This window comes from Dryobates pubescens, chromosome 2 (assembly GCF_014839835.1).
Source record: "Dryobates pubescens isolate bDryPub1 chromosome 2, bDryPub1.pri, whole genome shotgun sequence".
NCBI classification, from domain to species: Eukaryota; Metazoa; Chordata; class Aves; order Piciformes; family Picidae; genus Dryobates; species Dryobates pubescens.
The window spans coordinates 31,033,433-31,047,651 of record NC_071613.1 but is presented as its reverse complement, the minus strand read 5'-3'; the positions used below and the strand labels follow the sequence as shown (position 1 = coordinate 31,047,651).

At 37.0% G+C, this 14,219-nt stretch overlaps 1 protein-coding gene across 7 annotated transcripts in view; it reads left to right on the top strand.

Annotated features, from left to right (window-relative positions):
- Positions 1–13,541, top strand: part of OSBPL6 (oxysterol binding protein like 6) — an 87,244-nt gene extending 73,703 nt beyond the window's left edge. For all 7 annotated transcript variants that reach the window (XM_054174073.1, XM_054174089.1, XM_054174082.1 and 4 more), the window contains 11 exons: positions 2,006–2,143; positions 3,701–3,788; positions 3,990–4,243; positions 6,450–6,587; positions 6,947–7,010; positions 7,596–7,674; positions 8,868–9,012; positions 9,671–9,815; positions 10,793–10,919; positions 11,468–11,590; positions 12,515–13,541. In XM_054174073.1, coding sequence (XP_054030048.1) covers positions 2,006–2,143; positions 3,701–3,788; positions 3,990–4,243; positions 6,450–6,587; positions 6,947–7,010; positions 7,596–7,674; positions 8,868–9,012; positions 9,671–9,815; positions 10,793–10,919; positions 11,468–11,590; positions 12,515–12,623 — 1,410 coding nt within the window. In that variant the 3' untranslated portion in view covers positions 12,624–13,541. The remainder of the gene's footprint in view (positions 1–2,005; positions 2,144–3,700; positions 3,789–3,989; positions 4,244–6,449; positions 6,588–6,946; positions 7,011–7,595; positions 7,675–8,867; positions 9,013–9,670; positions 9,816–10,792; positions 10,920–11,467; positions 11,591–12,514) is intronic.
- The last annotated feature ends 678 nt before the right edge of the window (positions 13,542–14,219 follow it).

The following is a 14,219-nucleotide window of genomic DNA, read 5'->3' as shown; positions in this document are numbered from 1 at the left end:
GGAATATTAATTGTTGGCTGTGGGAATTAATGAGGTTTTACTGTATTCAAATGTAACACACAGTAGCTAACCAATTCTGTCTTCTTGCCAACTCAACAAAGTAGTTTAGTATTTAATGGCCTATTGCTGCAAGTGTTTAAAGGGCCTGATTTTTGATAGCTTGAATGGCACTGCTGAAATAAAAAGGTTCAGTCTATGAACACTATACTAATACCATGTTTGCAACATCTAGTATTTCTTCTTTTGCTTTCCTCAGTCTCCTCAATCACAGATTGCTGAACATTTGTAATAATAACAAGTTAAGTTTCTATCATGAGGAGGACAAATCTGAATTCAAAAGCTGTAATATGTTGCAATGAACATGGTTGCTTTGACAGCCATTCTGCCTGCATTTTACCAAAATATTTTTTTCATTTGTCATTTCCACTAATAGTTTTCTATTCATGTGCCATTTCAATTAATATGTTTTTGCTTCCTAATTGTTTCTTCTTACAAGAAAGAAAGGTGAAAATACATTTCCAATTACTTTTGTTTATTTGCTTTTTGAAAATGTCCAGACAATTTTGCCAAGAGTCCAGTGTGTTGGAGAGTAGCAACATAGAGGTGAAGCTGTGGCACAGCACAGCCACCTGCAGTGAAGTTCTGGGCAATGACAATTTCTTCTATTTTGTATTTTCTGTTGGTTAGCTGTTTCTGTGTCATACCTACCTCACTGTCTTGGTACAAGTGTGTCAGACTGAAGGAGTTTTTCAGAGGTTCCTTCCATTAATTTTTTTTGACTGCTTTATATGGATTATCTTGCTCTGTGTACATAATGCCTGTGTGAGCATCTTTTTTCATGTAGGGGCATGTGTATGTTTCCATACAAAACCATGCAATTTCAATCACCTGCAAAGACAACAGTGAAAGTGAGTTTCTGTTTCCATTATAATTCATCAAATATCATAAACCATCTACAAGCTTGTAAGCCCCAGTTAAAAAGAAATGGGTTTTGACCTCTTGGCATGTTTATGATGTTGTACTCTGTGGGGGGATTTTTTTGGGTTTGTTTTTTTATAAGTGGATTTTGAGGTAAGGATTCTTAATTTACAGGATTAAGATCAACAAAACCATTTATAGCAATTCTGTAGTAAGATTAGTGGGAATGGAGTTGCAATCTGAAAAGATAATTGTTTAGAAGGGCCGCAATAGTTTCATCTGTATTATCTCCCAGAAGCAACATGCTGTATATATTAAGGGATTAAGTCAGTAAACTGTTTCCCTCTACAGCAGCAGCTCCTTTGGTGGAACGGTACAGTGAGAAAGCCTTAATTCTTCTTCCTCCCTTCTTAAAGTGATAGTCTGTAGGGTAATGGAAACCTAATTTTCCTTGCAACAAGAGCAGGAAGGGGAGAGATACATTCCACTATTTAAATTAGCTTTCCCCATTGCTCATAAATTCTGTTTGAAAGAAACCACAGAGAGTTAATTCCCTTTAGCAGTACTGATTCCAAGTTGACGACAATTCAAATGAGATTTGGAGTACAAACATGGAATAAAATAAATATGTATTATAGCTGAAAATTCAAACATTTGTTACTAAACTGGTTCACAAGAACATTCATTTTGAAAGTAAGTTGTGAATGCCTGACCTTATAAGGCTTTTGGTTGTATCAATGCTACCTTCCAGTGATGTCTTTTCACCTGAATTTCTTGGTCGAACTTGTCTGAAAAAAATCCAGCTGTTGTCCCTAAAATCATTCCTCCTGATACAGAACTAGATCTGTGATTATTTGCCCTGCTAAACTTAGCAGTCAATGCTGAGCAGACCTCAAAGACATGTATCTCGCTGCTTAGAGTGCACTTATTTTGTAGTTGTTAGTCTCCTCTGTTAGGTACATACAAGGCCTTACATTATCTGTGCTTGGAACTGGCATAGAAAAATTATTCAGGTGATTTATCCCTTCTATGCAAAACTATTTTATGTTAGAAATAATACTTCTATTTTTCTGTGCTTTATTTACAGACAGGTGAACAAATTCATGTCAGCTTGCCACTGTCTCAGCAAGTTTCTAATGAGAGCAGGCTCTCTATGTCTGAATCTGTTTCAGAGTTCTTTGATGCACAGGAAGTGCTTCTATCTGCCAGCTCATCAGAAAATGAGGTAGGCTATAACAGCGAGCTGCAGCTTTGCTGTTGGACAGATTTAGGTGATACCACTAGTGAATGGATTTTACTTTTATTTTTAATAATGCTACTTAGAATAAAAAGGTATCAAAATGTGTGAAGTGTAGAATAGAATAGAATTAACCAGGTGGAAAAGACCTTTGAGGTCATCAAGTCCAACCTATCACCCAACACCATCTAATCAACTAAATTATGGCACCAAGCGCCCCATCCAGTCTCTTCTTAAACACCTCCAATGATGGTGACTCCACCAACAACCTGGGCAGCCCATTCCAATGGCCAATCACTATTTCTGTGAAGAATTTCTTTCTAACAGCCAGCCTAAACCTCTCCTGGTGCAGCTTGAGACTGTGTCCTCTTGTTCTGGTGCTGGTTGCCGGGGAGAAGAGACCAACCCCCACCTGGATACAACCTCCCTTCAGGTAGTTGTAGATGGCAATAAGGTCTTCTCTGAGCCTCCTCTTCTCCACGCTAAGCACTCCCAGCTCCCTCAGCCACTCCTCACAGGGCTTGTGCTCCAAACCCCTCACCAGCTTTGTTGCCCTTCTCTGGACACATTCCAGCAACTCAACATCTTTCCTAAACTGAGGAGCCCAGAACTGGACACAGGACTCAAGGTGTGGCCTAACCAATGCTGATTACAGGGGCAGAATGATCTCCCTGCTCCTGCTGGCCACAGTATTCCTGATGCAGGCCAGGATGCCATTGGCCTTCTTGGCCACCTGGGCACACTGCTGGCTCATGGTCAGCCTAGTATCAACCCGTACCCCCAGGTCCCTCTCTGCCTGGCCACTCTCCAGCCAATCTGACACCAGCCTGTAGCAGTGCATGGGGTAGACAATTGAACCTGAGACTTCCTTGTGATGGGTGTAGAAGTTCCCTGAAGTGTAAAACTGAGTTCAAAGTTGTTTTTATCAGGTGCTTATGTTCAGTACATGCCCTTACCTAGAATATAGCAGTTTCTGATAAGCGTAACATAGACAGGAACAAATATATATGGCTATGCAGTCAATTAATTTAAATTTTCAAATATTCTTTAATAAAACCTTCTTCTTGTATACATATGAAGCTGCTCTCTATAATTGGGGAAGTAGTCAAAAGCCTGAAAAATTGGCTCACTTAAGCTCAAAGCTCAAGCAGTCAGACACAGTTCATGCTGCTGTATCATGCTGCTATGTATAGCTTTCCTGTGCTATTCTGAATAAATTCTTCTTAAAAAAAATATTAAAAGAACATCTTTTAATAAAACAACAGTAGTGCTGTGGTCTGCTTCAACTCTTCTGTAAGAGGAAATGAATATGTCAGCATATTTTGTCTTTGATAAGGATTGCTCACATGCTGTGAGTTAGCACAACCAAGTTTTGACCATAGGATAGATTGGCAGCATGGGCTGATTGAAACATCCAGTTGATGTGTAGTTAAAAGCTCTGATTGGTTAGAGATTACTTGTATTTCAGTTAATTATTTATTTTTCATAATTTGTAAGTGTATTTTATAAGTATTTGACTTAACTGATAATTTATTTATGTTACAGGCTTCTGATGATGAATCCTATATCAGTGATGTGAGTGATAATATATCTGAGGACAACACCAGTGTTGCAGACAACATTTCTCGGCAAAGTATACTGCTACGTTTTTAACTTTGGGACATTTTGTTGCTTATAATCATGTACCAGATTTTCTGCATGTCTGTACAAGACCAACTCAGCTGAAAATAGTGAAGTTGGACTTGCTTGTTGTGATAGTGGTTTAGTTGAATGGATAAATCTGGTTTTCTTAATCTGATGCTTTCTTATGATAATGCTTTTTTCCCCTTCTCAGTTCTTAATGGTGAGCTAACAGGAGGTGCATTCAGGAATGGACGGAGAACTTGTCTTCCAGCTCCCAGCCCTGACACCAGTAACATCAATCTGTGGAATATTTTGAGAAATAACATTGGTAAAGATCTTTCCAAAGTATCTATGCCAGTTGAACTAAATGAACCTCTGAATACCTTGCAACATCTTTGTGAAGAGCTCGAATACAGTGAACTCTTGGACAAGGCAGCTGAAACAGATGATCCTTATGAACGCATGGTAATAAATTTAATGTACCACTTCTTATGTTTGTATTAAAAGAGAGTTGTTGAGTGGAGGTCTGTGCAAGGTATCATAGTATTATAGTATCAGTCAGGGTTGGAAGGGACCACAAGGGACACCCCACACTAGATCAGGCTGGCCAAGGTCTTCTCTTGCTTTTGCTGTTCACTGATAACAGATTGTCCTGCTGGGTCAGAAGGATGCTGTGAACAGCTACATATGGTGAGTTTGATCTGAACAAGTCTGAGATTGGTTTGCCTTCAAACCAACTGCTGTATTTGTGACTCATGGATGTGACAACCAATCTCACTCTATAGGACTGTAGACATTGTCAGTTTCTAACCCTGCAGCATCCTTTCCTGGCTTTCAGTGATCAAGTCCAGCAATCTCCAAGAACTAATCAAGTCTGTGACTGGCTTCTGATTGATGTAGCTGTCAATAAGGTATCATCTTAGGCAATTTCTAATAGTGAAGTTCAAAACCACCAAAACAAAGTTTGCCTGGGCAGCTTGATTTGAGTTTCTCTGGGAGTATGCCTTGATTCAACTGATGGCAAACAGCCTGTGTCCAGCTCTCAGGGTGTTTGGGTCTGTCCTGTCTGCTTTTCCTCAGAAGGAACAGGGAAAGGCTGTTAAAGGAAAGCTGACAGTGTTCCTGCTGAACTGTTCCCTCACAAGGGTTGGCAGCATTGTGTGTGGATAGTTGAGAGAAGAGGGGTTGTCTAAGGTTGTCATATAGCCACACACTCAGGTACTTGAACAGCCACATTCATGTGGTCTACAGGAGAGTGAGTGGATTTACACACTGGTAATTTTTCCTTGCTACTGAAGAAGGCAGACCTGTCATACGATAGGGTTTTGAATTATTTATCATCACATTCTGTTTTCCTACCAGATCCCTTATGTCCCTCACAAAAGAGAACCTTGTAAGGACTAGGCAGGGTTGTAATGAGTAAAGCAGGAAGCTTGCCTCCTTTGTTGAAAAAGTTGAATATTGAAGATGTTAGGAGAGTTCAGGAAGGATAGCCACAGTGCAACTCAATGATTCCTTGGAAACACAGAATCAATTCTCTTCTCTGCTATAGATGGTCTAGTACAATACTGGGGAAGCAAGCCAAACTTTTAACAAGCACCTTAAAAATGCAAATTGCAGACCCAAGATAAGGCATGTAGGATTACTTGGCAGAAGTGCTGAATACATCACTGGTAGCAGTGCTGTGAATATGTAACCTTTTTCTACACTGTTCTTTAAAACACCAGGACTTTGCTGTCTTACATAAGCATCCAAAAATACTTTTCTTATTCTCATTTCCCTGTGTATTGCAAGTATATCAGTATACTGTTGAAGGAAAGCTTGTGAAGAAAGCATTAATTCTGTCATGCTATATTTATAAACAAGATGGAATTAATAGAGAATGGGACACCCATTACACACTGGGGAAAAAAGCAAAGCATGTAAAACCACACACAAGTGCTACATCATCCTTGCTAGCATGAGAAGAGTGAGACCTAGTTAAGGTTCGCCTTGCCGTTAGCAGATTATCCATAGATGATTTTTATGCCCAAATTGCTTTATTTAAAAAATTTTGTTTCCATTTCTGAGTACCTGTGGTGATGTTTTCTTATTTATTTTTTAACCTCTGCTAAAGGGAGCTGTAATCTAAATTATCATGTCATGTCACTTGGTTTATTACTCCTAGCTAGACCTTGTTTAGAGGTAACTAAATTTTGGGTGCACATGTAGACAAGGGGGCTGCTAAGGTCATAAACGCATGGGAAATTGTGAGATAATTCTGCATTAGGTAAATCCTCAATAAGAGCCATTTATGTTTGGCACTAAATAAAATAGTTCCTGTAGGAAAATGATATGTGATCCTGTATTTTGTTTATTCACAAAGAGCCTAGACTAGAGCTTGGTCTGTGTTTTAGATTATTAGTGATGAACCTGGCTAAAGGTAGGAAAAAAACTATCTTGTGCAGATTGTTATTTTAGGAGACTGTTGAAAAGAGACTGACTGAGGCCATGAAGAAAACCAAATTGTATCACAGAGGAAATACAGTTTATGCTGATTCTGGCAGGCATGTATAGCTTCACTTTCAGACATGATTCATTAATACAGATTTCACTCTGAATAGGGTGAGTTGTGTGATAATTGTATACACAAGAAGTTCTGCCTGTTCTCACATTCTTTTGTACTTCACAGGTTCTCATAGCTGCTTTTGCAGCATCAGGCTATGCCTCTACATACTTTAGAGCAGGAAGCAAGCCATTTAACCCAGTGCTTGGTGAAACTTATGAATGTATTAGAGAAGACAAAGGATTTCGTTTTTTCTCAGAGCAGGTAAAGCTTGTTTCCACACAGACGCTGATGTTAAGATTTAGATTTTGGTTTCTTTGTTTTATAGATTTATCTTGTTTTTTCTTTCTTCTTAGAATGGTTTGCTTTCTTAGTAATAAAGAAAGGTTGCTAGTATGAGGGAACTTTTTAAATGCTAGAAGGTATATATTTTTGTAGTAATCACAAGGAAGTTTTTTAAGTACATAGTGTTTTAAGTACAAACTTAAGTTGCACCTGTTTTCATAGCAACATAACCTAATAAACAGTGTGGGCTATTTTTAGTATTTTCTTGTTGCAGTAACAATTGTATTGTCTTAGAAATGAAAATGAACTGTTTTTAACTCAGCTAAACTGTTTTCCAGGTTAGCCACCATCCTCCCATTTCGGCCTGTCACTGTGAATCGAAGAACTTTGTGTTTTGGCAAGGTACACTTTTTCATTCAAAAACATAAACTCCTTTTTTATTAACAAGTAAAAGTTTTGGCTATACCAGATGATCTTTGCATTTGGAACTTACTCAAAATTTCTATGCTTATTATTTTTAGCAATATACTACAGAGTAAAATTCTTATTCTAGGAGTCAACAGATATGTTAAAATTTCTCTTGTCTCTTGCAGTCTCTGTATACTTTTCTACTTAAAAGCTTTGTACCAAGAAAATTATTATTTCTTACAAACACAAGCAGTTCTTTTTACACAGTTGAAGAAGCAGCTCTTTCCTTCCTTGTACATACTGGCATATACATTTAATTTGTATTGAATATTTGCAGAAGGGATTTGACAATAATGTAGCACAGGCATGACTTCTAGAAGGAAATTAAACTTACATTTAGTTTTTCTGACTTAATGTAATTTTCTAGTATTTTTTTCACTTTTGTATTTTTATGACAACCTCACACTGCCCTGTTTTAAAGTGACTGGCGTAGTATACATCATGTTCTGACATTGAAGTCTCCCCCATGCAGTGATCTCTGTCTTTTCAGTTTTGTAAATCTTTCACCATTGTATTCAGATATCAGGTGGAAAAACAAATTCTGGGGGAAATCAATGGAAATTCTTCCAGTTGGAACCTTGAATGTCACACTTCCAAAGTAAGCTACTGTCCTATTTCCTTTTCAGTCTCTGCTGTAATCTAAACTGGGCTGCCTAGTGAATGGACTGGGAAACGTGTAAGCAGACATCAGATGAATTGCACTGTTGAGAGTCAGCAACTAGCTCAAATCTCTCCCTAGTGTATAGATGGGAATACTGAAGCATTTTTAAGCCTGAAGATTGAGTTAGATTTTTGAAGGAAAAATATACAAACTCTACAGAAATTGATAGACAGAGTGGGATAGAAATGTTTTAGAACTCAGATTTTACATGTACAGTATTGACCAACTGTTCTGAACGTGGCTGCAATATAGAACTGACAGCAGCTAGTGCTGTCCTTACTGTCTCAGTACTGCTAAATGTTCCCTCAGAACAACCAGTAGTAGTAATGATGTAAGGTCTGTTTTCAAAATGTGGATAAGCCAAAGCATGTTCTTCAGTTGTTTCACCAGAGGTAAGATGAGTTGCAAGTGGTAAATCCTGAGAATATGCAGTAAGAAGATACTTTAAACATGTCTGCTGGTTTTACAGTATTGCAGCCAACCTTTCTTTCCACCTCTGACAGTATGGCATAACTCCAATTCACCTCTTTATCTAATGTAAATGCACTCAGGAGCATCTTAAGCTTCTATCTTCATGCTAGTTCCTCAGCTCTGAAGGAGAATGTACTTTGCACAATATAATTTCCTCATTTTATTCCCTTATTTGACAATAGAGATGCTCAGATTCTGAGTAGTTATTGAGGGAAAGGGGTGATGTTTCAGTGAGCTCTGGCTTCCTACTTCCTTTCTGTTATCTCCTTTCCATATTTATTTTGTTCTATTTGTAATTTAATTACATTGTCTGCTTATAGCCTCTATTCAACCTTATGTTATCTTTGGGTCACTGTCCTGCCCCTGAAGGAATTGTGGCCAAAGCACTTAATGCTCTGAGGACAGTGAGCATGCCATGAAGGGCTTCAGTGGTTCATAATGTCTTGATTTGTGGTTCATAGCACCATTCTTCAGTTCTCTACACTACAGCTTAGGTGAGCTCCTTTGTGGAGGATTAATAATGTACCTAGAACCAATGCTTTATTAAAGTAAGCTATTGTTTCATAAGTTTTTGAGGAATATAGTCTTGTATTTATAATAATAGAAATTGTTGATAATGATTAATGTATATTGCCAGTTACTTGTTAATCTGTTCTTAGGTATGGAGACTACTATGTCTGGAACAAAGTCACTACTTGCATACATAATATTCTTAGTGGAAGGAGGTGGATAGAACACTATGGAGAGATAACTATCAGAAACACAAAAAGCAGTGTCTGTATTTGTAAACTCACATTTGTCAAGGTAACATATGTATCCTAATACTTATACTCATAAAACTTCATATTTTAAGCATACATCACACTGGTTTTTTTGTACTTCTGAAATCCACATTCCACACTTTGTTTTATCAACATTTGTAAATATGTAAATTGTCAAAGGAGAGTGCTATGTCAAGTAGAAGACTATTCTATTGAACATTTGATGTCAATGTTTTGCATCACTGTCTAGCAGTGTGATATGCTGTTGTCAGTTTTAAATTAAAAATCAAATGTCAAAATTACTTTTCTGTTACATCAATGGAAACACAAAGTCACTGGAGACTTCTGTGCCATTTTACTAATGCCTTTACTAGAATTTGGCAGTCAATCTTTTCTCTCTTTAAATTAAGTAATGCTGCTTTGGTTCATAGTATTTTAATATTCAGGCAATGACCATATATAATTTAAATATCTTTATAACAAAACCACATATAAGTTTATTCAGGGTTGCTTGTGCACTGAATCAGTTAATGTTCAGATAATCTGAATTTTGAATTCTAATATTCATGATTCCAGGTGAGCTTTTCTGATACAAAATGTGTACAGTCAGTGCCACATATTAAAGTTCATGCAGTATCTGTTTTGTACAATGCCTAGTGTGAAAACCAGGGTGAACTAGCAATTCTTTATTAAAATTGCAGGTGAACTACTGGAATTCAAATGTAAATGAGGTCCAGGGTGTTGTGATGGATCAAGAAGGAAAGGTGGTTCATCGCCTTTTTGGAAAGTGGCATGAAGGTCTTTATTGTGGGGTTGCCCCTTCAGCCAAATGCATATGGAGACCAGGTAAGGAGCTTGCAATAAACTCTGACAGGTAGTGAAGTGTAAGTCTAAACTATATAATGCTATTTTAGCCATCATTTTAAATACACAAAGTATTAGTGGAGGAATTGAAGTTTGGGCTACACAAACAAAAATTTACATGAGTGTATAATAATGGTAAATGGAAATATTCTTACAGGACATAGTATTCCACATCTCAGTCTGACTCCTGGGCAAATATTCTCTGGTGTCAACTTAAAAATAAAATTAAGAAAAACAAATGGTTGTCTGGTTCTGCCTGCCTGCCTTCTCACAGAGAGCAGGGTTTTCAACAAATAGGAGGTGCCAGTTTATTAAATTTCTCATCTTAATGTTGCCTTTATTAGCCTAAAGGGTTGGTTTTCAGAGATGGCAAGCTCCTGTGATTTCTGCAGCTGATTTCAACTTCCTTACTGCTTGTCTTGAGACACTGAGGTTGAATTATTCAGCCCTTACACCTAAACAATTTTTCATACATGCAGAATGATTATCCAGGAATTGTCATTATTATTGCTGGTATTTTGAACTCTACACTGTATTGGCTGTATTTGGAACCCTACTTTGCACCCTACTCTTCAATGCCTGTTCAGACTCCTGTCAGTGCTGAGGATGCTGGACAGTGCTGAATCAGTCTTTCAGTGAGTGCGATCTTCTGATATTAACTGTGGAGATCAGTTAAGAAAAGCTTTTATACAGACATTTTAAAACCCAGTTCCTGGGGAACAGGAACTTGTGTGTAGCTTGAAAATCTTGAAACCAGTAATTTTTATTTAAAAGTTTTGAATCTATTAGCATGCAATTACGATGTCTGCAGGATAAGCAGTTGAAAGGAATATTTAATGACTGTTGTTCCACCTAGAGAATAGATTTTGATGCTTTTTAATGGTGTTTGAGATGAAAATACAGCATATTTAGAGTAATAGTTCAAAAAGCTTTTTTCTTTCTCATACATATTCATGCAGGTTCCATGCCAACCAATTATGAACGTTATTATGGCTTCACGAGGTTTGCCATTGAGCTCAATGAATTAGATCCTTTACTGAAAGATCTTCTTCCTGCAACAGACGCACGATTCAGGCCAGATCAAAGGCAAGAGTACTTATTTATACATTTAATATTTGGTAGGGTTTGGCTGTGTATTGAATTTTATCTGTGTGTTGACCATAGTCTGAACTAAGCTTTGGAGGACTGTGCTAGCAGAGAATGTATTCAGTATTGCATTCAAATTTCTGCTTTACTCAGTAGATGGAAAGTAGAAAGCATCTTGTTGACATAATAGACCTGTAGTGAAATCTTCGGACAGAGGCAAGCTTCCTCATAATGAACTGGAAGGACAGGCTCTTTCAGAGCCTGCTCCCCTGCTATAAATAGAAGCAACATTAATTTCCTTGTAATTTGCAGTTTGCACAGTACTTAATGTTTGTGGTATGATGAAGTTACCAGAAGTGTGTGCCTTGGGTTCTAGGTCACATACACGTACCTGGGGAATCACATCTTGGTTATTCTTATGACGTTATTACTAGAGCTGAAAGTGGGTGCAACATAGACAACCAGCTGGGTTTCTGCTTGTCTATTTGACAACTGGTCCTGGAAAATCCCCTGTTAGAGACACTGTATGATTGCTGTTATCCATACAGGCTTCTGGAGGAAGGAAATATAGAAGCAGCAGCATCTGAGAAACTAAGAATAGAGGAACTCCAGAGAAGTCGGAGGCGGTACATGGAGGAAAACGGCATTGAATATGTACCCAAATTTTTTAAGTAAGTCCCTTAATTTCAATAGTAAGTCTGTTTTCTATAGTGAGACTGGACAAAGTACTGCAAGAATACTGGTGTACTACTGGTGTAGTGTGTCAACCATGAGAGCCTGGAGAATGCTGATTTTGAGAAAAATAATTGATTGCCTATCTCTGTCTGAAGCAACTTTTTAACAGTTTAAAACCAATACTTTTTGTACTTCAAAGTGAAACAGAAGTATAATATTAGGTTCTAAGATTTAATTATGTTACTGTTTTAAGTAACTGCATAAAGTAGTAAATAGTGACCTGAACAACTGCATCAAATATATATACATATGTATATATATATACATACACTTTTATATATATATATATATATACACTTTTATATATATACTTATGTACACTTAATTTCAATGTATTTATTTTAGAGTGTAGGGGTTTTATTTGTTTGTTGGCTTTGATTTTAATTAAGAATTCTTCTGAAACAAGGGATAGACATACCAAGTAGTATGTGTAGTATGTGGAATCAAAAGTTTAAAGGTTAAATGCATTTGGTGTGGTTTTGCAGCAGTGGATGGGCAAGATATATATGAGAAAATATAAATGATACAAGTCTTGCGCTCTGCTAGGTTAGATCTCGTGGCTGATCTGCTGCACATAATCAGAATCTGTAATGGCCAAAGAAGATTTATGGGGCTTTAAAATCTTTTCATGCAGATGAGATAACAGATTTGCAATCTTGATTGTTTTCTAAACCTTACACCGTTGACACAGGTAGAAGTTGATTTTTATTTTTAAATCCCTGATTGGTTTTGTGTATTTTAGAAATATGATATCAGATTTAGTACTGGGTTAGATCAGAGAGGTATGGAATTTGATTTCATATTGCATAAGATCAGAGACACATGGTTGGACCTTTTTTCCTTTTTTTTTTCCCCTACAGAAAAGTTATTGATGCTAATCAAAGAGAAGCCTGGGTTACTAATGACACCTACTGGGAACTGCGAAAGGATCCTGGCTTTAGTAAAGTAGATATTCCCATACTCTGGTAAACTGAGAATGTAGATCTAGTAAACATATCACTCTGAAGAAAAAAATTACTATGCACAATATGTTTCTTATAGCTAAGCGTGGTTTGTGGGTCTACAGAAAAACCTATCATTCGCATTTATATTCATCTTTATAATGGACTTTTGAAAGTGCATTAGACCAGGCCCCTGACCACTTCTGGATGTTTTTAATTTTGCAGCAGCCATAACAAAAAACAAAAAAACAAACAAAAAAAAAAAAAAAGAGGAAGAAAGAAACAGAAGCCTTTTAATGTTTCATACTCTGAAAATTCAGAACTAAAGAAGCAGATGAGTTATCCAAAGTCGCTTGGAAGAGGTGGTAAATGCAAAACTGCAACCGGTGCTTTAAACAGACATTAAGAGTCAACATAACTCAAATTAAAGGAAAAAAAAAAGAAGAAAAAGAGTAAAAAAAAAAAAAAGTCCATTTTGTTTCAACTGTTTTTGTTAAAAACTCTTCAGTCACAGCACTGTCATTTCCAGCTTCAGGTTAGTCCTTTGGTATGATGTGCTTGGGCTGGCCTTTGTCAAGAATATATGCTTTTCTGGAAGCTGTTCCCATTCATATGCCATTGTTCATGCCTTAAACAATATGAAGATGTACAGTAAGTAATTTTAAAATATGTATGCTTAGACTTGTGTGAAGGGCAGATTTTTAAAGCAGTAGACAACCTTCATTATTTAAAATCTAAAAACAACCAAACATCTAACTGTGTTTCAGAGGATTGAGATCCACTGTACATGCTTTAGCTTTGAGAAGCTGACTGTATAATCAGACTGAAAAGAAATTGCTAACTGATTGAATTTGAGTCAATTTTGGTGAATGCATATGAAAGTTCATATTCTGAATAACTGCTGCTGAGATGAAAGCATCTCTTTTACCACTGGCTGGCCATGAATCTTCCTCATAACTGGTTATACAATTAGAATTCCCTGAAGCTTTGCAACGGTGTTAAAGCACAGAAAGATTAATGGGAAGGATTCTGGCTTCTCTTCAGAAGCTGGATGTACTGTAAATGCAACTATTTTCTGCCACACACAGTGTTCACTTTACTGGCTCTGGTTTTTCCCCATCCGCTATTCTACTCTAAACTTGTATTTGTGAGTATGGCAGAGGCTCCCACACATTATACCGAACAACTACTACTTGTGTTGCCAAGACAGCTTTTTTGTGCAGAATTACATTCTACCACTTTTCATAAAGTGATTCTATATTTTTTAATTAAGAACCAAGTCTCTTACATGTTGCTAAGCTTCAGTTAATATATGTTGCACTTTCTATTTGAAGATTTCTGAAACATTAAACAGTAGGAGGGCAGATTTTGATAAAAGGAAAACAAGTAATTTTATTAGGCAAAAACTGCATTCCATGTGGTATGATCTAGTTTTGCATTTATGCATGCATTATACACCCAGGCACTTACAATAGGTTAGATTTCATGCATATAGACTGTATTTCTTTTTACACATACACAACATACATAGCATACTTGAATTTTTACATTTAAGATTTATTCTGGTACTGAGACCTAGCAGAAATTATTAGATAGGTTTGGGATGCTGCCAGCAGAGCTGCTT